Genomic DNA, 23,746 nt, shown 5'->3' with positions numbered 1-23,746 from the left:
CTTTGAAATACAAATTCAGGTTTCTCCTCCCACCCTTCACATAGATCTCACATAATACCTCAAGCCTTACAATGAAAATCTGCCTTCACAACTCTTTACTGGGACTCTCAGAAACAATTTCATTTTTCTGGTTGTAACCCTGTATATCTACATTAGCTACTTACACATCTTTTTCATTTTCAGCTTTTAACTTTTCCTCATGACTTTTCTCTGAAAAAAAATTACCATGTACTTCTCTTACATAATTTAAAATGAAATTTACCTTGCCCAATATAATTACAGTATTTCAAGAATTCAGATAGCCTGACCAAGCAGTGGTGCAGTGGACAGAGCATCTGCCTGGGACACAGAGGACCCAGGTTCAAAACCTAAGGTCACCAGCTTGAGTGCAGACTCACCATCTTGAGCATGGAATCATAGACATAACCCCATGGTCGCTGGCTTGAGCCCAAAGGTCGCTGGCTTGAAGCCCAAGGTTGCTAGCTTGAGCCAAGGTCGCTGGCTTGAGCAAGGGGTCACTGCCACAGCTGGAACTTCCCCCCCTCAAGGCACATATGGGGAAGCAATCAATGAACAACTAAGGTGCCACACGAAGAACTGATGCTTCTCATCTCTCTCCCTTCTTGTCTGTCCCTATCTGTCCCTCTTTCTGTCTCTCTCTTGTTGGCAACTGATCTATTTTAGTGCCTGAGATTAGGCCATGGAGCCATCCTCAGCCCCAAGGACCAACTTGCTCATTGAAGGCATGGATACAGGAGAAGAGAGGGTGGAGAAGCAGATGATTGCTTCCCCTGTGTGCCCTGACCAGAATTCAACCAGGGACTTCCATAATCCGGGGTACCTTCTACCACTGAGCCAACCAGCCAGGGCCTGCACCCAGGCATTTTTAAAATAAAATTTCCTTTTGGAACACACTAGCCTTGTGTTTTCAGTTCGGCCGGCGATTTCTGCCTTTCAGTGAGGCTGTGTGAACCTGATGGAAAATTTTGAATGAAAAATCAATTATTTGTTATCCTTCCAGTTACCTGTACAGTCTAGGGATCCAGGAAAAGCACCACCTCTGGCCCCGCCCCTAGAGCTGATTTATTCCCACCCTTCGGCCCGCCTAGCCTACTCCAACCGAACCTCACCCTCAGAGCTGGTCCCACCCACCGACCCGCCCTTCTACTCCAGCCTCGCCCCTCAAGGCTGGTACCCTTCCACAGCCTTAGCCACGGATCTGGTGGTCCAAGAAAACCCCGTCCTCTTCGCTGGGTCCCTCCTACATCCTGGTCCCCTCCACAGACCCGCGCCAAAACTGGTCTCCACCTGTGGCCACGCCCCCCGGGCCCGGTGCTACCCACAGCCAGGTCCCTGCCCAGCCCCCCTGCCCACAGCCATGCCTTGTGTCTGGTGTCTCCCTGAGCCTAGTCCCGGACCCCAGAAATTGTCTCCGCTCACAAACTGCCCATGAGTCTCTCCCCGACTCCGCTCGCCCTAGCCGCTAGACCCCAGTATTCTCGCTCTCCGCAGGGGCCAGCCCGTGACCGGAAACTTCTGTGTGCAGTCGCCAGCCCGAGACCGGAAGTAGAAGCACGGGGAGGCGCGGTGGAGGCGGTCGTGGGTGGCTTGCTGCGCAGTGTGTGTCTTGCCTGCTCTGGGTGGGACGGCGTTCACGTGGTAGGTTTGGCCGCTGTGCGAGGGGAGGACTCGGTGAGCTGCGGGTAGCCCGGGGCGGTGCAGGGAGGGGCATATGCTGAGGGCATCCCCAGTCACGGGCCGGGGACTCTCCGTCTCTCCCAGGATCCAGTTTCCTCCCCTGGGCTGGTCCTTCAGGTCGCCGGAAGCTGTTGTTTCCTCCCAGCTCTGGACGCCGCTGTCCCTTCTTCAGAGCTTCCCCCCATCACCCTAACCGGGTGTGATTTTGGCCACCCAGGGGACTTTTAGCCCTATCTGGAGGCATTGTTTGGAATGGATTATTATTACAAACGGTGTCGGCGGCGGAGGCGAGAGGGGCTGCTGTTGGCATTTGTAGAGTAGAGGCCAGGGATGCTGCTCAGCAACCTTCAGTGCACAGCCTTCACAACCAAGAATTACCCAGCCCCAAAAGTCAGTAGAGCTGAGGTTGGGAAACCCTGTTCTAGGGCTTTAAAATCTCTGAGGCCCTGAATTAATTATGGAAATTGTTTAAAAGTCGGCTGAGTCACTTATAGGGCCCCCAAGTGACAAGCCATATTTAAAGTATGTGGAGTCACCAAAAACTCTATCCAGCCAAATGAATTGAGCAAGTCGATTGCACACAGCATGAACCGGCGTTCTCCCTCTTGGGGAGCAGATGGCTGGATGGGAATCAGGAAAATCCAATCCCAGCCAACAATTACACGTTAATCAGTAAATACAGAAAAGTGAAGGGCATGACTTTTCACTCAACAACTGTATTATGCCCTATAAAAGGCCTTTAAAGCCATCTTTGTGCTTTTTTTTTTTCAACTCAGACAAGAAAAACATCTCTAGAGCTCAAGTGTAAGTTGAAACGAGCCTCAAGGTTCACCTTTCCTCACTGATTGAAGATTTCTCTGTGGCCGGGTGAGGGCTGTGTGGAACTTGGGACAACAGGTTCCAACTGTCTCCACTCTACAGAAAAACTGCTAACAGGCTTTCCTGAGCTCAGATTGTAAACACAGGAGCCACTAAGAGTGAGGAAATCTTAAGCAAAATTGTTTATGTTTGATGGATTATATTCAAGGGAAAGATAGTCAAGTGTTTGTGACTATGTGTGTGTGAATAATTCAATAGTTTTATGCAAATAAGCATACATTAAACAAACATGTAAATAGTAAAATGTGTAACAGTATAGAAATATGTATTTGCTCACAACATAATTATAAAAATGTTAGGATTTTAAATATAAGTATAAATATATAATTTATATATGTATATAAACTATGGTGAGTCATACAACTAAAGACTAGCAGGGACTGCTCAGCAGCATTCCTAAGGCCTGTCCGATTTTTCTATAAATCCTCCACAAAGATTCAAAATATGGGGGTATCAGGGAGAAAAAATGATTTCAACTTCTTTATATTAGTAACAAATTTAAGTTGACCAGCAACCAGCTGTATTTTGAGCAAGTAGATCACGTTATTTCTTAATGAGATTTTAAATCACTGGAGGACTATTAAGCAACAACTTATAGATTGAAGGGTCGGGCACCAGTTTCCAAAGACTGTCCTCCACAACTTCCTTCTAATAGAAATTAACTTTGCTGCCCTGGTTGGATGGCTTGGTTGGTTGGAATGTTGCCCTGGAGCACGGAGGTTGCCAGTTCAGTCCCGGTCAGGGCACATAGAGAAACGGATCAATGTTCCTGTCTCTCTCTCTATCCCTTACTCTCTAAAATCAATAAAATAAACATTAAAAAAATAAATTAACTTTGCTTCTTAAAATTTTTCTGAAATAAGTTTGGTGATTCATATTACAGAGAAGAATTATTTTATATTCAGCTGTTGGGCTTTACTGTGTGTGTGTCTATCTCTGTCTATCTGTGTGCATGCCTTTTTCATTAGCTTTCCTGTAACATTCTTCTTGGGGTTTTTTTCCATTGATTTGAGAGAGAAAAGCATCAACTCATTGTTCCACTTAAGTTGTTCCCTTTAGTTATGTACTCATTGATTGCTTCTCATATGTTCCCTGACCAGGGATCAAACCTGCCACGTCGGTGAGGCGGGATGACACTTGATCCATGAGCCACCCACCCAGGGCTCCTGTAACATTCTTGAGGAAAATATTTGTTTGTCATGCAATAGACAGTCTTTGAGAGTACAATTTAGGGTGACCTCATTTATTCGGCACTAAGGGATTAAACAGGTTATAGGACATGTAGTGCTCAAACCAGGACAGTCATAGGCAAACCAGGATGGTTCATCATCTCCATGAGCCAGGCCTTGGGCCAGATGCAGAGGGACCCTGGAGAACCAAACAGACCTTATCTTGCCTCCATGGAGTTTATATGCTAAACAATTAATTACATAATTGATGTGGGAGCTTGGCACAGAGGACTGAGCCTGAGGGAACAGAGAAGCCATCTTGAAAACAGTGGCTCAAATTGGGACTGGGTTTAGCTACTCAGAGAACTAAACAGGATAGGAGGTGTGAGAATATATTTAATAGAGCATTTCAGGCAGAGAGAACACATGAGAACCCTAAAAGCAGGAGAGCCTGGTGTGCTCCGTGAATGGGGAAGGAGGATGGCTGAAGCCAAGACAACAACGTAGGAAGGAGGTGATCCAGGCTGGACAGTTAGGCAGGCATGACCAGCTCAGGCATTACTTTGGACTCTGTTACTTTGGAAGATACTGAAGAGGTTGTAGGATTCACATTTGGTTTTTGCACATGGGTTAAAATGAACTTTAGGATTAAGAATTAGGCCTGACCTGTGGTGGCGCAGTGGATAAAGCGTCGACCTGGGATGCTGAGGTCTCAGGTTCGAAACCCTGGGCTTGCCTGGTCGAGGCACATATGGGAGTTGATGCTTCTTGCTCCTCCCCCCTTCTCTCTCTCTCTTTCTCTTTCTCTCTCTCCCCCCCTTCCTCTCTAAAATGAATAAATAAGATCTTTTTTAAAACAAGGATTAAGATTTAAGAGGGAAGATAGGAAGTGTTAGGAAGAAGTTTAGGATGAAGATGGTTGTTCCCTAGGCCTGCAAAATGGCTGTGGAGGAAGAAAGAAGTAGAAAAAAAAGAGACCTTAGAGTTTAGAAATACGAATGTAATGCTTCCATTCATGCATGCATTTGTTAGATGACACCAGAACACTTACTCCTAGCTCCTGTACATGCAAACCTGCAGGTATCACCCTCATCCAGGTCCAAGTTTTCACCCTACTTTGCCACTCATAGGCCCCCTCATCCACATCCTGAAGAAAGTCGGGCCAAGTGTGTCAGGTTTCTCTGTCCACCATCGTTGCCATTAGCTACATGTAGCCATTTCAGTTAAATCAGCAAGAAATACAAATTCATTTTCTTTTTTTTCTTTAATAAATTTTTTCTTTATTTTTTATTTATTCATTTTAGAGAGGAGAGGGAGAGACAGAGAGAAAGAAGGGGGGAGGAGCTGGAAGCATCAACTCCCATATGTGCCTTGACCAGGCAAGCCCAGGGTTTCGAACCAGCGACCTCAGCATTTCCAGGTCAACGCTTTATCCACTGCGCCACACAGGTCAGGCAAATTCATTTTCTCAGTTCCAGTGGTATATTTCAAGTCCTCGGTAGCCACCTGTGACTAGTGGCTGCCATATTGGACAGCAGAATTACAGAATATTTCCATCATCACTGACAGTTATGGTGGGCAACACTAGCACACAGTGGCCCTTTTTCTGTGACCCTCTGAGCACCAACATACTCAAGTATAGACAGGAGTCTCTGAACCTGTAAACTGAACAGAGCCCCTTTTTGTCCTCATGTGAGACTTCAGCCACCAAAAGACCTTGCAGGAGTACTCAGGGTCTAAAAGTGTCCCGGGCACCTTTGTCAGTTGCCTTTCCTTTTGGGGCTCTGTGAGCTGACTGGATCCCAGCTCTACTCTGTCCCCTCAGCTCAGTGACTATGACTATTCCTCGTTGCAAATTAGGTCCCTGGTGGAGAGAAAGGAGCCATCCTCCACCTGCAGCAGGTGGAGACATCCTGCCACAATTGTGTGGTTCTGCTGGACTCGCACCAAGGCTCAGGGAGGGTTTGATGTGAGAGGCTGTATGTTTCCTATAGCTGCTGTAACAAATTATCGTAAACTTTGTGGCTTAAAGCAGTGCATGCTTATTTTCCTTCAGTTCTGGAGTTCAGAAATCCTAAATGGGTTGGCAGGGCTGTATCCCTTCTGGAGTTTCTAGGAAAAAATCCATTCCCTTGCCTTGCCCTTCATGTAGAGCAGGGGTCCCCAAACTACAGCCTGCGGACCGCATGCAGCCCCCTGAGGCCATTTATCCGGCCCTCGCTGCACTTCTGGAAGGGGCACCTCTTTCATTGGTGGTCAGTGAGAGGAGCACAGGATGCATCCACATCCTGTGCTCCTGGAGTACTGTATGTGGTGGCGCCGCAAAGCGCAGTGTCGCTCAAGTAGAGTACTACTTCCAGTGACTCAGGACGCGCCCGTCACGGCTCCGGAAGCACATCATATCACTTGTTACGGCTAGCAGTGACAAATATGGAACCGGACATTGACCATCTCATTAGCCAAAAGCAGGCCCATAGTTCCTATTGAAATACTGGTCAATTTGTTGATTTAAATTTACTTGTTCTTTATTTTAAATATTGTATTTGTTCCCATTTTGTTTTTTTACTTTAAGATATGTGCAGTGTGCATAGGGATTTGTTCATAGTTTTTTTTTATAGTCCAGCCCTCCAATGGTCTGAGGGACAGTGAACTGGCCCCCTGTGTAAAAAGTTTGGGGACCCCTGATGTAGAGGCTGCCTTCATTCATTCTTTGGCTTAACGCTCCACTCCACTTTCTGTCTAACGAGCTAGAAGCATAGCCTCTTCCAAGCTCTCTCTCACTCTCTGACCTCGGCTTTCATCATTACATTGACTGCCGACCCTGACCCTTCTGCGTCCCTTTCATAAGGATCCTTGTGATGACATTGGGCCCACCAGGATAATCCGGGATCATCTCCCTATCGCAAGCTCTTTGCTTTAATCACATCTGCAAAACCCTTTGCTTTGTAAGGTAGCACATTTACAGATTCTGAGGAGTAAAATGTGGTAATCTTTGGGACAGGGGCAGTAATGTGTGTGTATCCTACAGGCCCAGGAGCCAGTGACTCCTTACAACCTTTCCCCCCTGGCCCACTCTTAGTGTCTACTATTCCCTCCCCAGCACACAGTCACACCTCTTATTGCTTTCATCTTTTAGGTGCAGGGAGGACACACATAGAGACCTCAGGAAGCTAATTTTATGGAATTACAATCTATTCTGTAACTTCAGGGAAAGGAGGTGTTCCCTTCTTATAAAAATGAAACATTCTATATATGCTGCTTGGTAACTTGATTTTTTTTTCACTTAAATTTATTGGAGATAAGAATTTATCAATGCCTAGAAATCATCTTTTTCGGCTGCATGTTTCTTCATGATGTCGGTATCCCATATCCCATAGTTTATTGAACTAATTCCCTATTGATGGTCATTTGTGTTGTCTCCAATCTTTTAATGTTATAAATAAGAACATAGTGAATACTCTCGCTGTTTTGTGCTGATCTCAGCCTGTCAGTAACTGATATAGTAGACCAGCCCTTGTGGTTCTTATTATAATTGGAAGATGACCTTCACCAGTAACCATTAGGAAACTGGAAAGATACCGGTTTAGTGCTTACAGGACCTGGAAAGCACACCTTGGGCTACACAGGGAGGTCACAGGTAGAGAGAGAGTAAATGGGTCTGGGGTTCTGCTTTTATTTAGTATAGGGTGGGGAGCCTGAGGTTTCATGGCTTCACTCTTCATTGGTGAATTGAAAACACATGAACAGGAATTTGAAGTGCAGAAAGAGGAGGAAAAAAAACTAGTCCAAATGGTCAGTCACTGAAATCAAACAAGATTGCTAAAATAAAAGAGCATCCGTGGGGGCAGTGGCCTGGCCTCTGTCTAGTCCTGAGGCTGCCAGATGTGTTCATTTGAGATAGCTGTAGTTTAAGTAGATGCCTCTGTGAAGTGGAAACTGAGTTTCATTTTAGCTTTCCTGCAGGCTAGTCTGCCCAGGTGCTACCACAGAGCGGCAGGTGTGTAGGTGGGGTAAGGAAATTTGTGGGAATGAGGGACATTGTAATCCAAGCTGGGTAAGCATGAAATGAGAAGGTGATTGATGGGTAGCAAGAAAGTAGGATAGTAGGTAGACTGAGTTCTTTGTGTGGTAGAACACATGTAGTGATATAAAAAACTGAGTAAACAAAGTAGAAACTGGGAGGTGGTCAGAGAGAGGGCAATTGCTGAACTATTATTCTAGTTAGTGGAACAGTGTCAGGGGGTGACCAAGCCTGGGGTAGTACCCATGGAAATGTGTGTCCAAGGGGATGTGAAGCAGACTCATCACACAGTGAGGTCTGACATCATCTGAGTGAGGTGGAACTGGAGATAGAAAGAATAATGGAAGTCAGGTGCCAGAGTCTCAAGTGAAGAGGGATTGATGTTGGGAATGTGATTGTGACAACCATGTGGATAGGAAGAATGTGCCCTGAGACTAAGTGAAGCTGAGGATTTAAAATGAGGTGGAGCAGTAATGTATTGATCATGGTGGACAGAAGACAGGTTTTGCCATCACGCAGCCCTGGGTTCATCACCTGCTAGGCAAAATAAGGGCCCAATAATGGACACTACATTTTGAAGGCAGACATGATGGATAAGCTAAGAGAGATTTGTGCTGAGTAACCTGGAGAGGGAGCGGGGCTGTGAATTCTTCCTGTTTTCTCATGTATTCCAGAGTGCATCGGGGGAGTAAGAGGAGGAGCACTCTGGTGCTCCCACTGCCCTGCTCAGGAAAATTTACTGTCTGAATCAGAGGATCGTGGTCATGGTTCTGTTCCCTATTTGTGGTAAGTTGTAGGGTCCCGGCCGCACTCAGAGTCCAGGTGTTAAAGGCTCCTGTCCCACAGAGTGGGTATGGGGAGGGGCTAAGCAGGTGAGGTGGGGGTGGAGCCCAGAGGTAGGTCACTGGTACCTAATTTGGTTTGGGGTATTTGGGACTTTAGAGGTTTGAGTGTCTGGAGACGTCACCTGTATAGTAAATGTACGGGAGCTTTTGAATTGTACCTCTAATTCTTTTTACTAACTTGCTAAAATAAGTGATGTCCCTTGGATTTTTCCCCGTCTGTGAAATGGGGATAATCTCTTCCTCAAGTGCAGTGTGACTCTTGAGCCCTGTTTTCTGGCCATGGTGGGACAGGGCTCTGCTCTGGTTTCCTGAGAGGGATGTGTGCATTCACAGGTAGAAGTTGTGAGTTCTAGTGTATAGAGTACACCTGGATTCTTGTGACTCATTTATGACTCATTTCTTCTTCTTCCAGGTCAGTCTCCCCTGTACCCAGCATCCCTTCAAAAAGGATGCACAGAGGAGGAAGGGTTTGTTAGTGGCTTCATGACAAGCTGGTTACTGGTGAGTCAGATGTTCCTTTTTCCAAATCATTATTTTTTTGGCCAAAAATTGGACTGGTTATCTCTCAGTGACCTGGAGCCTCACAGGCAAACCAGGTCTTCAGGCATCCCAGGATCCCTGGGCATCTGATGGAGGGTGGAGGAGCTGCCCAAACAAGGTCAGTAGAGGCCAGTATTTACATTGCAGTTTTGTGCAGGGTCACAGTACACCATATTGTTGACAGTTCTAAAGGGGACACTAAGGAAAGAGATGGCCGTTTCCTATTGGGAACTCATTCATACATTTGCCAAGTATTCCCTGATTTCCAGTGTCCCAGGCCTATGCTCAGCCTTTGAGATTGAGTGCTGAGCCCAGAAGCAAATGAGAGCAGAGCTGAGAACTTTGATGTACAAAGTACACCTTCTGCTTTGGATTCCCTGTCCCTACTCTTGTCATCCTTGGCCCTCTTTCTATATAGCCTCAGTGGGGGTAGTCCTTGGCTAAGCCATAGTGTTTCTGATGGTTTCAGGACATGGTAACCTTTGAGGATGTGGCCGTAGAGTTTACCCAGGAAGAGTGGGCATTGCTAGACCCTTCTCAAAAAACACTGTACAAAGATGTGATGCTGGAGAACTGCAGGAACCTGGCATCGCTTGGTAAGCCCGACATCATTCCTGCATTTGTTTAATGGCTCAGGTAACAAGTCTTTCTTTTTTTTAATTGAGGTAACATTCATATAACATAAAATTTCCTATCTTAACCACAATTCAGTGGCTTTGATGTATTTAGGCTTTGTGCAACCATCAACACTATCTAACTTCAGAAAACCCGTTAAGTGGTCAATACCTGTTGCATTTCCCACTCCCAACTGCTGGCCACCATTAATTTGCTTTCTGTCTATGAATTTGCCTATTTAGAACATTTCATATTATTGGGTCATAAAATCTGTGATCTTTTGAGTCTGGCTTCTTTTAGGCAGTATAATGTATCAAGGGTTCTTTATTCCTTTTCATGACTGCATAATTAGTTTTATGGATATACCACTTTTTGTTTTCCCATTCAATTGTTGGTAAACATTTGGGTTGTTTCCACATACAGGCTGTTATAAATAATGCTGCTGTGCAATTTTGTATACAAGTTTTATTTAAACTTGTGTTTTCAATTCCCTTGTATCTATGGCTAGGAATGGAATGCTGGGTCATATATTACTATATTTAACTTTTTAAGAAATGTCTAAACTGTTTTTTACCGGTATCTGCACCAATGTATGAGGGTTCAGATTTCTCCACACCTTCCCCAACATTTGTTTTTTGATTATAGCCATTCATTTGGGTACAAAGTAGTGTCTTGTTTGGATTTGCATTTTTGTCATGACTAATAACTTTGAGCATTTTTCCGTGTACTTGTTAACTATTTGTGTATCTTCTTTGGAGAAATGTCTATTCCAGTCCTTTGCCCATTAGTTAATTCAGTTGTTTATCTTTTTGCTCTTGGGTTGTAAAAATTCATTATATATTCTGAATACTATACCCTTATTCAGAATGTGATTTGCAAATAATTTCTCCCATTCTGTGATGTCTTTCCATTTTCTTTTTTTTTTTTTTTTGCATTTTTCTGAAGCTGGAAACAGGGAGAGACAGTCAGACAGACTCCCGCATGCGCCCGACCGGGATCCACCCGACACGCCCACCATGGGCGAAGCTATGCCCACCAGGGGGCGATGCTCTGCCCATCCTGGGCGTCGCCATGTTGCGACCAGAGCCACTCTAGCGCCTGGGGCAGAGGCCAAGGAGCCATCCCCAGCGCCCAGGCCATCTTTGCTCCAATGGAGCCTTGGCTGCGGGAGGGGAAGAGAGAGACAGAGAGGAAAGCGCGGCGGAGGGGTGGAGAAGCAAATGGGCGCTTCTCCTGTGTGCCCTGGCCGGGAATCGAACCCGGGTCCTCCGCACGCTAGGCCGACGCTCTACCGCTGAGCCAACCGGCCAGGGCTTCCATTTTCTTTTTTTAATTTAAGTATACTGTAGTTGATATACAATATTATATTGGTTATATTAGTTTCAGGTGTACAATATGATTTGACATTTCTGCAATGTGATCACCCACTAATTCTAGTATCATCTGTCATCATGGAAATCTGTCACAATATTATTGGCTATATTCCCCCACTCCCCTTTTTTTGGTGACAGAGACAGTGAGAGGGACAGATAGGGACAAATAGGGACAGACAGAAAGGGAGGGAGATGAGAATCATCAGTTCTTCATTGCAGCATCTTAATTGTTCATTGGTTGCTTTTTCATATGTGCCTTGACTGCGGAGGGGGGCTACAGCAGAGCAAGTGCCCCTTGCTCAAGCCAGTGACCATGGGGTCATATCTATGATACTGCACTCAAGCAGGATGAGCCTGCATTCAAGCCAGTGACCTTGGGGTTTTGAACCTGGGTCCTCCACATCCCAGTCCAAGTCTCTATCCACTGCGCCACCTCCTGATCAGGGTGTATTCCCCTTTTTCACCCGTCCCCTCATCGCCTCTCTTTTGGTAACCATCCCTTTGGTCTCTGTTTCTATGAGTCTATTTTTGTTTTGATTTTTTTTTTTTTCATTTTTTCATTTTTCTGAAGCTGGAAACGGGGAGAGACAGTCAGACAGACTCCCGCATGCGCCCGACCGGGATCCACCCGGCACGCCCACCAGGGGCGACGCTCTGCCCACCAGGGGGCGATGCTCTGCCCATCCTGGGCATCGCCATATTGCGACCAGAGCCACTCTAGCGCCTGAGGCAGAGGCCACAGAGCCATCCCCAGCGCCCGGGCCATCTCTGCTCCAATGGAGCCTTGGCTGCGGGAGGGGAAGAGAGAGACAGAGAGGAAAGCGCGGCGGAGGGGTGGAGAAGCAAATGGGCGCTTCTCCTGTGTGCCCTGGCCGGGAATCAAACCCGGGTCCTCCGCACGCTAGGCCGACCGCTGAGCCAACCGGCCAGGGCTTTTGTTTTGATTTTTATATTCTATATTTAAGTGTAGCTATACATTATTTTTCTTTCTTTGCCTAACTTCATTTAACATAATACTCTCTAGATCCATCCATGTTGTCACAAATGGCAAGATTTCCTTATTTTTTATTGCTACATAGTATTCCATTACACATATGCACCTCCTTTTTGTTATCCATTCAGCTACTGATGGACATGTAAGATTGCTTCCATGTCTTGTCTATTGTAAATAATGCTGCAGTGAGCATAGGAGTGCAGGTATCTTTTCAATTTGGTGTTTTCTTTTCTTTGGATAAATATCCAGAAGTGGAATTGCTAGGTCATATGGTATATGTTTTTAGGTTTTTGAGAAATCTCCATACTGTTTTCCACAGGGGGTACACCAGTTTGCAGTCCCACCAAGTGCCCAAGGGTTTCCTTTTCTCCACATCCTCACCAACACTTGTTGATTGATTGATTGATTTTTTCTAAAGCTGGAAATAGGGAGGCAGTCAGACAGACTCCCGCATGTGCCCGACCGGGATCCACCCGGCACGCCAACCAGGGGGCGATGTTCTGCCCATTCGGGGAGTCGCTCTGTTGCAACCAGAGCCATTCTAGCGCCTGGGGCAGAGGCCACAGAGCCATCCCCAGCGCCCGGGCCATCTTTTGCTCCAATGGAGCCTTGGCTGCGGGAGGGGAAGAGAGAGACAGAGAGGAAGGAGAGGGGGAGGGGTGGAGAAGCAGATGGGCGCCTCTCCTGTGTGCCCTAGCCAGGATTCGAACCCAGGAATTCCGCACGCCAGGCCAACGCTCTACCACTGAGCCAACTGGCCTGGGCCTGATTGATTTATTGACGATAGCCAGTCTGACAAGTGTAAGGTGATATCTCATTGTGGGTTTTTTGGGGTTTTTTTTGTATTTTTCCGAAGCTGGAAATGGGGAGAGACAGTCAGACAGACTCCCGCATGCACCCGACCGGGATCCACCCGGCACGCCCACCAGGGGCAATGCTCTGCCCCTCTGGGGTGTCGCTCTGCCGCGACCAGAGCCACTCTAGCGCCTGGGGCAGAGGCCAAGGAGCCGTCCCCAGCGCCCGGGCCATCTTTGCTCCAATGGAGCCTTGGCTGCGGGAGGGGAAGAGAGAGACAGAGAGGAAGGAGGAGGGGGTGGAGAAGCAAAGGGGCGCTTCTCCTATGTGCCCTGGCCAGGAATTGAACCCGGGTCCCCCGCATGCCAGGCCGACGCTCTACCACTGAGCCAACCGGCCAGGGCCTCTCATTGTGGTTTTAATTTGCATTTCTCTGATGATGAGTGACCTGAGCATCTTTTCATATGTCTATTGGCCATCTGTATGTCCTCACTGAGTTATCTTTTTATTTTGTACATTGTTTCCTTTGCTATGCAAAAAAACCTCTTTAGTTTGATGTGGCCCCGTTTGTTTGTTTCCCTTGCCTGAGGAGAGAGATTAGAAAAAAAAATTCTGCTATAGGAAATGTCTGATTTTACTGTTTTTTTCTAAAATTGTTATGGTTTCGAGTCTTACATTTAAGTCTTTAATCCATTTTTTTTATTTTAGTGAGAGGAGGCAGAGACAGCCTCCCGCATGCGCCCTGACTAGGATCCACCTGGCAAGCCCACTAGGGACTGATGCTCTGCGCATCTGGGGCCATTGCTCCATTGCTCAGCAGTGCAGCCATTTTTTTAGCAACTGAGGCAAGGGCCATGGAGCCATCCTCAGCACCCAAGGCCAACTCGCTTGAACCAATCGAGCCTTGGCTGCGGGGGGGAGGGGAGGGAGGGAGAGGGATGGAAAAGAAGATGGTCACTTTTCCTGTGCCCTGACTGGGAATCGAACCCAGGACTTCCACACACTGAGCCAATGCTGTATCTCTGAGCCAACTGGCCAGGGCAGTCTTTAATCCATTTTGAGTTTATTCTTACACGTGGTGTAAGACGGTGATCTAGTTTCATTTTTTTACAAGTATCTGTCCAGTTTTCCCAACACTGTTTATTGAATAGACTGTCTTTATCCTGTTGTATGTTCTTGCCTCCTTTGTCAGATCAGTACTTTTCTTAGTTTTGTTTTTTCTTTTTATCGTTTGTTTTGAGAGAGAAAAAGAGGGAGAGAGGAAGAGAGAGAGACGGGAAGGGAGAGATATGAGAAGCATCATTTCTTAGTTGAGTCACTTTAGTTGTCCATTGATTGCTTCTCATGTGCGCCTTGAACAGGGGGCTCAACCCAGTGCCCTTTGGGCTCAAGCCGGTAAGCCCACATTCAAGCTGGTGAGCCTATGCTCAAGCCAGTGACCTCGGGATTTCGCAGGTCAATGCTGTATCCACTGAACAAATCACCAGTCAGGCTTCTTTGTCATATATTAATTGACCATACAGGTGTGGTTTTGATTTTTGGGATCTCTATTCTGTTCCATTGTTTTATGTGTCTGTTCTTAATGCCAGTACTATGTGTTTTAATTACTTTTCCTACCAAATTTTTGGTTAGTCTTGTTTTCTTCTACTGTTTTCCCTTGCTTCAGGTGGTAGTGGCTAATATATTTGCCTTTAAATGTGTTTAGCACACACCCATTGGGGTAGCCAGCTCAGCCCTGGAGATTAGATAAATGAAGGCAAGCCCTTTGAGCCAAACCCTCAGAAAGGTCAAAACAAATAATCACAGTTCCTTGAGATATTGGTCCCTTCTTCTCCCTCCAGTACTAGGAATGTGGGTTGCTGTCTTCAAGATCATGGCCAAAGCAGGGAATAGAGGATGAGTCAAGGATTGGTGTGAAAATGTCAACTGTTTTTTATTTTCCTTCACTAAGCATTTTCCTGGTTGCTGTAATCTTTTCATAAGTTTCTAGAGTTCTAAAAAAATGTCGATTCTGACAGTTTTCACCAGTATATCACTGTTTTTGTAGAGGGATGGGATTTTGAAGTTTAGTATTTCTCATTTTCAATGTCCTTACTTCTCTCAAGTCTTTCTTAAGCATTTCTCTGTTCCTAAATCTTTGCTCGGTTTTGGAGAATAGTGAGGAATGAGACAGACGTGTTCTCCATCCTCACAGAGCTTTCTGACTGATGCCATCCCTATGAACTGAATATGTTTCTTACCCTCATTTTATATCCCCATGATTCAAAGCCTTAGAGCTTCTGAAGTATATATTTAAACTTTAGCCTGGGCTTTGGGACTATAGTTGACCCCTAAATAACATAGGTTTGAACTGCATGGTTTGCACTTACACGTGGATTTTTTTCATACATGTATTTCTTTTTTCAGTAAACATACAGTTGGCCCTTTGTATCCTGGGCTTCATTAGCCAACCACAGATCAAAAACAGTATTTTCAAATAATTGGACAGAAACATGCCAAAAAATGAAACTAGACTACCTTCTTAAACTATACACAAGAATAATGGGCCTGGTTGGATAGCTCAGTGGGTTATCACCCCAAAGCACAGAGGTTGCTGGTTCAATCCCCAGTCAGGACACATAGAGGAACAGACAGATGTTCCTATCTCTCTCCCTGTTTCTCTCTAACATCAATAAAATAAACACTTTTTTAAAAAAAGAATAAACTCAAAATGGATTAAAGACTTAACTATTTGACCTGAAACCATAAAAATTTTAGAAGAAAACGTAGGCAGTAAAATCTGACATTTCTCATAGCAATATTTTTTCTAATATAGCCTCTCAGGCAAGAGAAACAGGAGAAAAAAATAAACATATGAGATTACATCAAACTAAAAAGGTTTTGCAAAGCAAAGGAAACCAACAAAATGAAAAGATAACCCACTCAATGGGAGACTGTATTTCTGGTATACATGATAAGGGTTTAATATCCAAAATTTACAAGGAACTTACAAAACTTAATACCAAAAAACACAATCCAATTAAGAAATGGGCAAAAGACCTAAATAGATGTATCTCCAAAGGAGACATACAGATGGCAAATAGACATATGAAAAGATGTTCAGTCTCGCCGTAAAAGAAATGCAAATTAAAACTTCAATGAGCCTGACCAGGCAGTGGTGCAGTAGATAGAGCGTTGGACTGGGATGCAGAGGACCCAGGTTCGAGACCCCGAGGTCGCCAGCTTGAGCGCGGGCTCATCTGGTTTGAGCAGAAGCTCATCAGCTTGGACCCAAGGTCGCTGGCTCCAGCAAGGGGTTACTCGGTCTGCTGAAGACCCGCGGTCAAGGCACATATGAGAAAGCAATCGATGAACAACTAAGGTGTCGCAGTGGAAAACTGATGATTGATGCTTCTCATCTCTCTCCGTTCCTGTCTGTCTATCCCTATCTATCCCTCTCTCTGCCTCACTCTCTATCTCTGTAAAAAAAAAAAAAAAACTTCAATGAGATATCACTTCACACCTATCACATTGACTATCATCAACAAATCAACCAGTGTTGGCGAGGATGTGGAGAAAGTTACCCTCATGCACTGTTGGTGGGAATGAAGATTGGTGCAGCCACCGTGGAAAGCAGTATGGAGTTACCTCAAAATATTTAAAGTGGAACTACCTCATGACCCAGCAATTCCACTTCTGGGAATATATCCACAGAAACCCAAAAACACTAAATTTTTTTTTAAGACTTTATTCATTTTAGAGAGGAGAGAGAGAAAGAGAAGAGGGGAAGAGCAGGAAGCATCAACTCCCATATGTGCCTTGACCAGGCAAGCCCAGGGTTTCAAACTGGTGACCTCAATGTTCCAGGTTAACACTTTATCCACTGCGCCACCACAGGTCAGGCCTAAAACACTAATTTGAAAGAATATATGCACCCCTACGTTCACTGCAGGATTATTTATAATAGCCAAGATTTGGAAGCAGCCCAAGTGCCCATCAATACAAAAGTGGATAAAAAAGATGTGATATGTATGGCCCTGGCTGGTTGGCTCAGCAGTAGAGCATCAGCCCGGCATGTGGAAGTCCCAGGTTCTATTCCCGGCCAGAGCACACAGGAGAAGCACCCATCTGCTTCTTTACCCTTCCCCCTCTTTTTTCTCTCTGTCTGTCTCTTCCCCTCCTGCAGCCAGGGCTCCACTGGAGCAAAGTTGGCCCAGGCACTGAGGATGGCTCCATGGCCTCTGCCTCAGGTGCTAGAATGGCTCTGATTGCAGTGGAGCAATGCCCCAGAGGGGCCGAGCATCACCCCCTGGTGGGCATGCCGGGTGGATCCTGGTCAGGTGCATGCGGGAGTCTGTCTGCCTCACCCCCACCCAGCTTCTTACTTTAGAAAAATACAAAAAAAAAGTGACACATTTACACACAGTGGAATACTACACAGCCATAAAAAGGGAAACTTACCTACTTACCTTTTGTGGCAGCATGGATGGACTCAGAGAACATTATGCTAAGTGAAATAAGCCAATTAGAGAAAGACAAGTACCATATGATTTCATTTATATGTGGAATCTAATGAACAACATAAATAACAAACAAAATAGAAATAGAGGCCCTAGCCAGTTCGTTCAGTAGCAGAGCATTGGGCTCAGCATGTGGATATCCAGGGTTTGATTCTTGGTCAGGGCACTCAGGATAAGCAACCATCTGCTTCTCCATCCCTACACCTACCCCTTCTCTCTCTCTCTTCAACACCATCGGCCCCAGGTGCTAAAAATAGCTCAGTTGCGAGCATGGCCCCAGACGGCAGTTGCTGGGTGGATCCTGGTCAGGTCACATGTGGGAGTCTGTCTCACTATCTCCCCTCCTCTCACTTGGAAAAGAAGAAAATTAAATCTAGAAATAGACTTATAGAGAGAACAGAATGACAGCTGTCAGAGGGAATGGGGTTTGGGGCTGGGTGAAAAATGTGAAAGGATTAAACATAGAAAAAAAGAAATTCACCTGACCAGGCTGGTGGCACAGTGGATAGAGTGTCGGACTGGGATGCAGAGGACCCAGGTTCGAGACCCCCAAGGTCGCCAGCTTGAGCGTGGGCTCATCTGGTTTGAGCGAGGCTCACCAGCTTGCAACCAAGGTCGCTGGCTTGAGCAAGGGGTTACTTGGTCTGCTGTAGCCCCAGTCAGGGCATGTATGGGAAAGCAAACAGTGAACTAAGGTGTCGCAATGAAAAACTGATGATTGATGCTTCTCATCTCTCTCCGTTCCTGTCTGTCCCTGTCTATCCCTCTCTCTGACTCTCGCTCTGTCTCTGTTAAAAAAAAAAAAAAAAAAAAACCCAAAAAAACTCATAGACACAGACAACAATATGGTGATTACCAGAGGGAAAGGGGGATGGTGGAGGTAGAAGGGTAAAGGGAGAATTGTGATGGAAGGAGACTTGACTTGGGGTGGTGAACACACAATACAAAAACAGATGATGTATTATAGAATTATACACCTGAAACCTATATAATTTTATTAACCAATGTTACCCCAATACATATAATTTTAAATAAGAATTTTCCATCCATGGGTTGGGAATTTGTGAATATAGCTATATGCATTGTTCTATGACATTTTATAAAAAGGACTTGAGCATCTGTGAATTTTGGTATCCAGAGGGGATCCTTGAACCAATCTCCCACGGATACCAAAGATCAACTAAAGTTTTGGGGGAGTCCAATTAAATGCAGATTTTTGGCTGTGTGGGTAGTCAGCACCCACACAGCCAAAGGTCAATCCCCTCTTCCAAAGGTCAACTGTTTATGTCCTGTCACCTGGACACTGAGTGAGGATGCTTGTATTTTCGTTCACTGAGAGATACACCATTAGAATTTAGGCATAATTATTCCACTGCTCCAAAAGTCACTCTCGGCCATCTTTAGAACTGTTGGCTCCAGTTTCATGGAATTGCTTGTCACCTGCATTCCCCTTCAACATGTCGTTTCTCCATGATTTAGGGTATCATGCTGATAAACTCAGCCTAATCTCTCAGTTGGAGCAAGAAGACAAGGTGACGACAGAGGGGGGAAGAATTCTCGCAGGCATGTGCCCAGGTGAGCACCAGTGGAGACGAGTCCTTGTGAGGAATAGCTGTGGCCAGTGACTCGGGACATGGGAGTATCACATCAAGAAGTATCAATCAGATCACTTTTTAAAATGTCTTTATGTTCTAATGGAGATGGCCAAACATCTGGTACGAGCATTCTCGTGAACCTTCTTTTTTTCCTTTTAACTTTCTATTCAACATTTTACACTTTACTTTAGACTTGGGTTTAAAAAAAAAAAAAAAACACGTTTCTTTCTTTTTTTGTCTTATATGTGCTTTTTGGACAATTTCTTTCTACAGTACTTTGCATCCCTGATAATTGCTTCTTTTATAAATTGCTGTTAAATCTGAATCCTTCTAGACTCCTCTTTTAAAACGTACAATTTGCATACTCATATCTCTGTCACTGCAGACCTCCTCAAAAACCCTGATCCCTCTGAGTCTGGCTTTACTCATGGGTGTACTTTACTATTTTCTCCATCAACTTAAATTTCTTTTCAATCTGTTTCAGATTTGGAGACTATACTTAAAGCCAATTGGTTAACTCCTAAGAAGCATGTTTTTAGAAAAAAACGCTCTACTGGTGTAAAAGTGGTAAGACTAACATGGGTGATTCTTGATTTTTCTCAGTAGAATTGTATAAGTTAGAAAAGCCACAGAATAAAAAGAAGTCATTAAAGTATCATTTACACAGGAGAAAATGGTGTCTCTGGAGAGATGCTGTGGAAAAACAATTTGGAGAAAATTATAAGTTAGACCCAAACTTGTTTTCACTGAGTTTCCACAAGTAAATATTTCCTTAAATGTGATATTATCTGTTGAATCATAAAGTGGTCTTAAATTTCTCAAAAAATACTCTGTGAGGCCCTGCCTGGTTGGCTCAGCTGTGGAGCATCAGCCTGGTGTGTGGATGTCCCAGGTTCGTTCCTGGTCAGGGCACACAGAAGTGACCATCTGTTTCACCACCCCTCCCCCTCTCTCTTCTTTCTCTCTCTCTCTTCCCCTCCCGCAGCCAAGGCTCCATTGGAGCAAAGATGGCCCGGGCGCTGGGGATGGCTCTGTGGCCTCTGCCTCAGGCGCTAGAGTGGCTCTGGTCGCAACATGGCGACGCCCAGGATGGGCAGAGCATCGCCCCCTGGTGGGAGGAGCGTCGCCCCATGGTGGGCGTGCCGGGTGGATCCCGGTCGGGCGCATGCGGGAGTCTGTCTGACTGTCTCTCCCTGTTTCCAGCTTCAGAAAAATGAAAAAGAAAAAAAAAAAATTATAAACTATAGGTATTCATCTCTTTATCAACAGGAAAGAAATCATGTTGAAGTGAAACTCAATGAATGTAATCAGTGTTTTAAAGTCTTCAGCACAAAATCGAACCTCACTCAGCACAAGAGAATTCATACTGGAGAAAAACCCTATGACTGTAATCAATGTGGAAAATCCTTCAGCAGTAGATCTTACCTTACTATTCATAAGAGAATACATAATGGGGAGAAACCCTATGAATGTAATGACTGTGGGAAAGCCTTCAATGATCCCTCATCCCTCAGGCTGCATGTAAGAATTCACACTGGAGAAAAACCTTATGAGTGTAACCAGTGTTTTCATGTTTTTCGTACAAGTTGTAACCTCAAAAGCCACAAGAGAATTCATACAAGAGAGAACCATCATGAATGTAATCAGTGTGGAAAAGCCTTCAGCACAAGGTCCTCCCTTACTGGGCACAACAGTATTCATACAGGAGAGAAACCTTTTGAATGCCATGACTGTGGGAAAACCTTTAGGAAGAGTTCGTATCTGACACAGCATATGAGAACTCATACTGGGGAAAAACCCTACATGTGTCATCAGTGTGGCAAATCCTTCAGCAGTAGCTTTTCTCTTACTGTGCACAAGAGAATTCATACGGGGGAGAAACCCTATGAATGCAGTAACTGTGGGAAAGCCTTTAATAATCTCTCAGCTGTTAAGAAACATGTGAGAACTCACACCGGAGAAAAACCCTATGAATGTAATCATTGTGGAAAATCATTCACTACTAACTCTTACCTTTCTGTGCATAAGAGAATACATAATAGATGGATTTGAATGCAATAACTGGGAATGCATTCATTGATTTCTTATCCCTCAAACAACTTGTGGTAACTCATGCTGGGTGTATGAGTTATCTGTTGCTGCATATTAAATTGCCCTCCAAAACATAGTGTTTTCAAACATTAGACATTAATTACCTCACGATTTCTGTAGGTCAGAAGTTCACAACTGGCTTAACTTTGTAGTTCAGGCTCAGGATCTTATGAGGGCGTAGTCAAGACTGTCAGCAAGAACCACAATCTGCATTTTTACTGCTAAAGAGCCTGTTTCCAGGCCCTGGCCGGTTGGCTCAGTGGTAAAACATCAGCCTGGTGTGTGGAAGTTCTGGGTCCGATTACTAGTCAGGGCACACAGGAGAAGCATCCATCTGCTTCTCCACCCTCTCCTCCTCTCTCTCTCCCTCTCTCCCCCCCATCCTCTCCTGCAGCCATGGCTCAAATGGTTTGAGCAAAGTTGGTTCCAGTGCTGAGAACAGCTGCATGGCCTCGCCTCAGGTGCTAAAATAGCTTGGTTGCCAAGTAATGAAGCCGTGGCCCCAGATGGGCAGAGCATTGCCCCAGTAGAGAGCTTGCCAGGTGGATCCCGGTCAGGGCACATGCGGGAGTCTGTCTCTCTGCCTCCCTGCCTCTCAATTAAAAAAAAAAAAAGTCTCTCCCAGAATGGCTCAATCACGTGCCTGGAAAGTTAGTGCTGGATGTTGGTAGGGAACCTTCAGAATTGCCTCGCCAAGTAGGACTCTCCACAAACCTAAGTATCTTTATGATACAGCCAAGCATTTGATCTGAGAGCTCATGCTGAAGCCGTGTTGTTTTTTATGACCCAGTCTTGGAAGGACATATTGTTGCTTCCATTATGTATTAGACACATATTCCAATCCTGACACAGTATGGAAGGAGATGACACAAGGAGTGTACCATGAGAGAGATCATTGGGAACCATTTGAGAAGCTTGCCAAGAAATCAAGGAAGAAAGGCCTTCAGCCTTTCAATCTATTTGAAATGAAGTATATCATTCAGCAACTCTCATGTCAATGCAGTCTGGAGAGAAACCTCATGGGTGCAATCTTTATAGTAAGCTTTCAGCTCAAACTCACTATGTGCTAAAGACTGTATTGGGGAGAAACCTGAGGAACGTGGTAGCCTTAGGAAGCCTTGGGTGATACCTCTATGGAGTCATGACAGTTCACACTAAGGGTAAAACCTTACAAATGTCAGAATGCAGAAAACTTAGAACACACATGAGAAATCTGCAGAGAAACACTCATATAAGGAATGTGAAAACCCCACAGCACAAACATTCACATTACTGGGCACAAGATGCTGAGATACCCTGAATACAATGGGAAAACCTTAATGTTCTCTCAGTTTGGGGAGATGTGAGGCTTTGTTTTGGAAAGAAAGTCCTATCACATGCCATCAGTACTGGAAAGTCTTCTGTTTTTCCCATTCTTAGGAAACTGAGAATTCACTGCAAAGAAACCTATGAATTTAAACATTGAAGGAGTGCATTTAATGATTTACATTAGGAAAAATATGAAATGCCCCCTGGATGCAAAACCTGTCAATGTATTAATTTTGGAAGATCCTTTTATGATTCCTGTTTTTGACGACTTGTGAGAACTTATACTACAGGGAGGCCCAAGGGATATAATCAATATGAGGGTGTGTCAGCTCACCTCTTCACTGAGTAGCCACAAAAGAATTTAAACTGGGAACGGAAAATATAAACCTATGCACGCGTTATTACATTTAACAGTATCGAATCCTTGGGTTGACCCATTCATCAATTTTCAGTTGTTTTGTTTTAGTATAAACATTTATGTCTATGTCTATACCTAAAATAAACCTGAAGTTATGGTCCATACTAGTATGTAGCACATTTATTATCATTTACTCTAAAAATATCAATATATTACAAAAGGTATTTTGGGATATCTCCTGAGTAATTTAGTTTATCATAATGAAACTTCCACTATATGTACGATATACTTCTAATTTAATGACATTTTTGTCAAGTGAGTGAACTGATGATGTTGATTCTCTCTTTATGTTCTAGTATGGCAGTTGCTTTTAGCTTCTTCCCCAATGCCTATTCTTTCCCTACTTACTCACTTAAAGAAAAATGCAGTATTGAAAATACTCAGCCTGACCTGTGGTGGCGCAGTGGATAAAGTATTGACCTGGAAATGTTGAGGTCGCCGGTTCGAAACCCGGGGCTTGCCTGGTCAAGGCACATATGGGAGTTGATGCTTCCAGCTCCTCCCCTCCTTGTCTCTCCTCTCCTCCCTGTCTCTTCCTCTCCTCTCCAAAATGAATAAATAGAAATTAAAAAAAAATACTCAATATGTAAAGCTTTCCTCAAGTCCAGACTTGTGCTGCCCTGCCCTGCAGGCCATACTACAAAGGAGGTAAAAGTCACTGGGGAACATCATCTGGCTTGTTTGCCGTACCTGTACTCATCTTAACTATTTTTTTCCCTTGAAAGTAGGCTCCAGGTCTAGAATCGGAAGAGCTGTATTTTGATTATAATGGCAAAGAAGAAAAAAAAATCACAATGATATGGGCTCACCAGAAGCTTCTGATGGTCTGTATCAACTCTGGATTGCTCATTCCTAGGCTTTTCCATACATGAATAAAAGTAACCTGGCTGCCTGACCAGGCGGTGG

General features: G+C 44.8%; 2 protein-coding genes across 8 annotated transcripts in view; one reads left to right on the top strand and one right to left on the bottom strand.

Annotated features, from left to right (window-relative positions):
* Window positions 1–1,548: 1,548 nt before the first annotated feature.
* ZNF558 (zinc finger protein 558) lies at window positions 1,549–23,596 on the top strand. 3 transcript variants are annotated; one of them, XM_066278554.1, is made up of 7 exons: window positions 1,549–1,659; window positions 8,442–8,553; window positions 9,025–9,113; window positions 9,622–9,748; window positions 18,908–19,003; window positions 19,508–19,590; window positions 20,293–23,596. In XM_066278554.1, the coding sequence occupies exons 2-7, from the start codon at window positions 8,532–8,534 to the stop codon at window positions 21,073–21,075; spliced, it is 1,200 nt and encodes a 399-aa protein (XP_066134651.1). In that variant the 5' UTR covers window positions 1,549–1,659; window positions 8,442–8,531; the 3' UTR covers window positions 21,076–23,596. The 3 variants fall into 3 exon arrangements, with proteins under 3 accessions (XP_066134651.1, XP_066134653.1, XP_066134654.1); XM_066278556.1 differs by having other exon boundaries at window positions 1,599–1,692; XM_066278557.1 differs by lacking the exon at window positions 8,442–8,553 and having other exon boundaries at window positions 1,623–1,659.
* The window catches only part of PLPP2 (phospholipid phosphatase 2), a 28,491-nt gene continuing 20,785 nt past the window's right edge, over window positions 16,041–23,746 (bottom strand). For 4 of the 5 annotated variants that reach the window (XM_066278517.1, XM_066278509.1, XM_066278535.1 and 1 more), the window contains one exon: window positions 16,041–16,387. In XM_066278517.1, the coding sequence (XP_066134614.1) occupies window positions 16,056–16,387 (332 nt within the window). In that variant the 3' untranslated portion in view covers window positions 16,041–16,055. Of the gene's footprint in view, window positions 16,388–19,501; window positions 19,717–23,746 lie in introns of those variants that run through there. The other variant, XM_066278551.1, reaches the window with a different exon arrangement.

The sequence above is a fragment of the Saccopteryx bilineata genome, chromosome 1 (genome assembly GCF_036850765.1).
Source record: "Saccopteryx bilineata isolate mSacBil1 chromosome 1, mSacBil1_pri_phased_curated, whole genome shotgun sequence".
Classification (NCBI taxonomy): domain Eukaryota; kingdom Metazoa; phylum Chordata; class Mammalia; order Chiroptera; family Emballonuridae; genus Saccopteryx; species Saccopteryx bilineata.
Note: the sequence above shows the minus strand (reverse complement) of the source record. Positions and strands in the feature narration are given on the sequence as shown.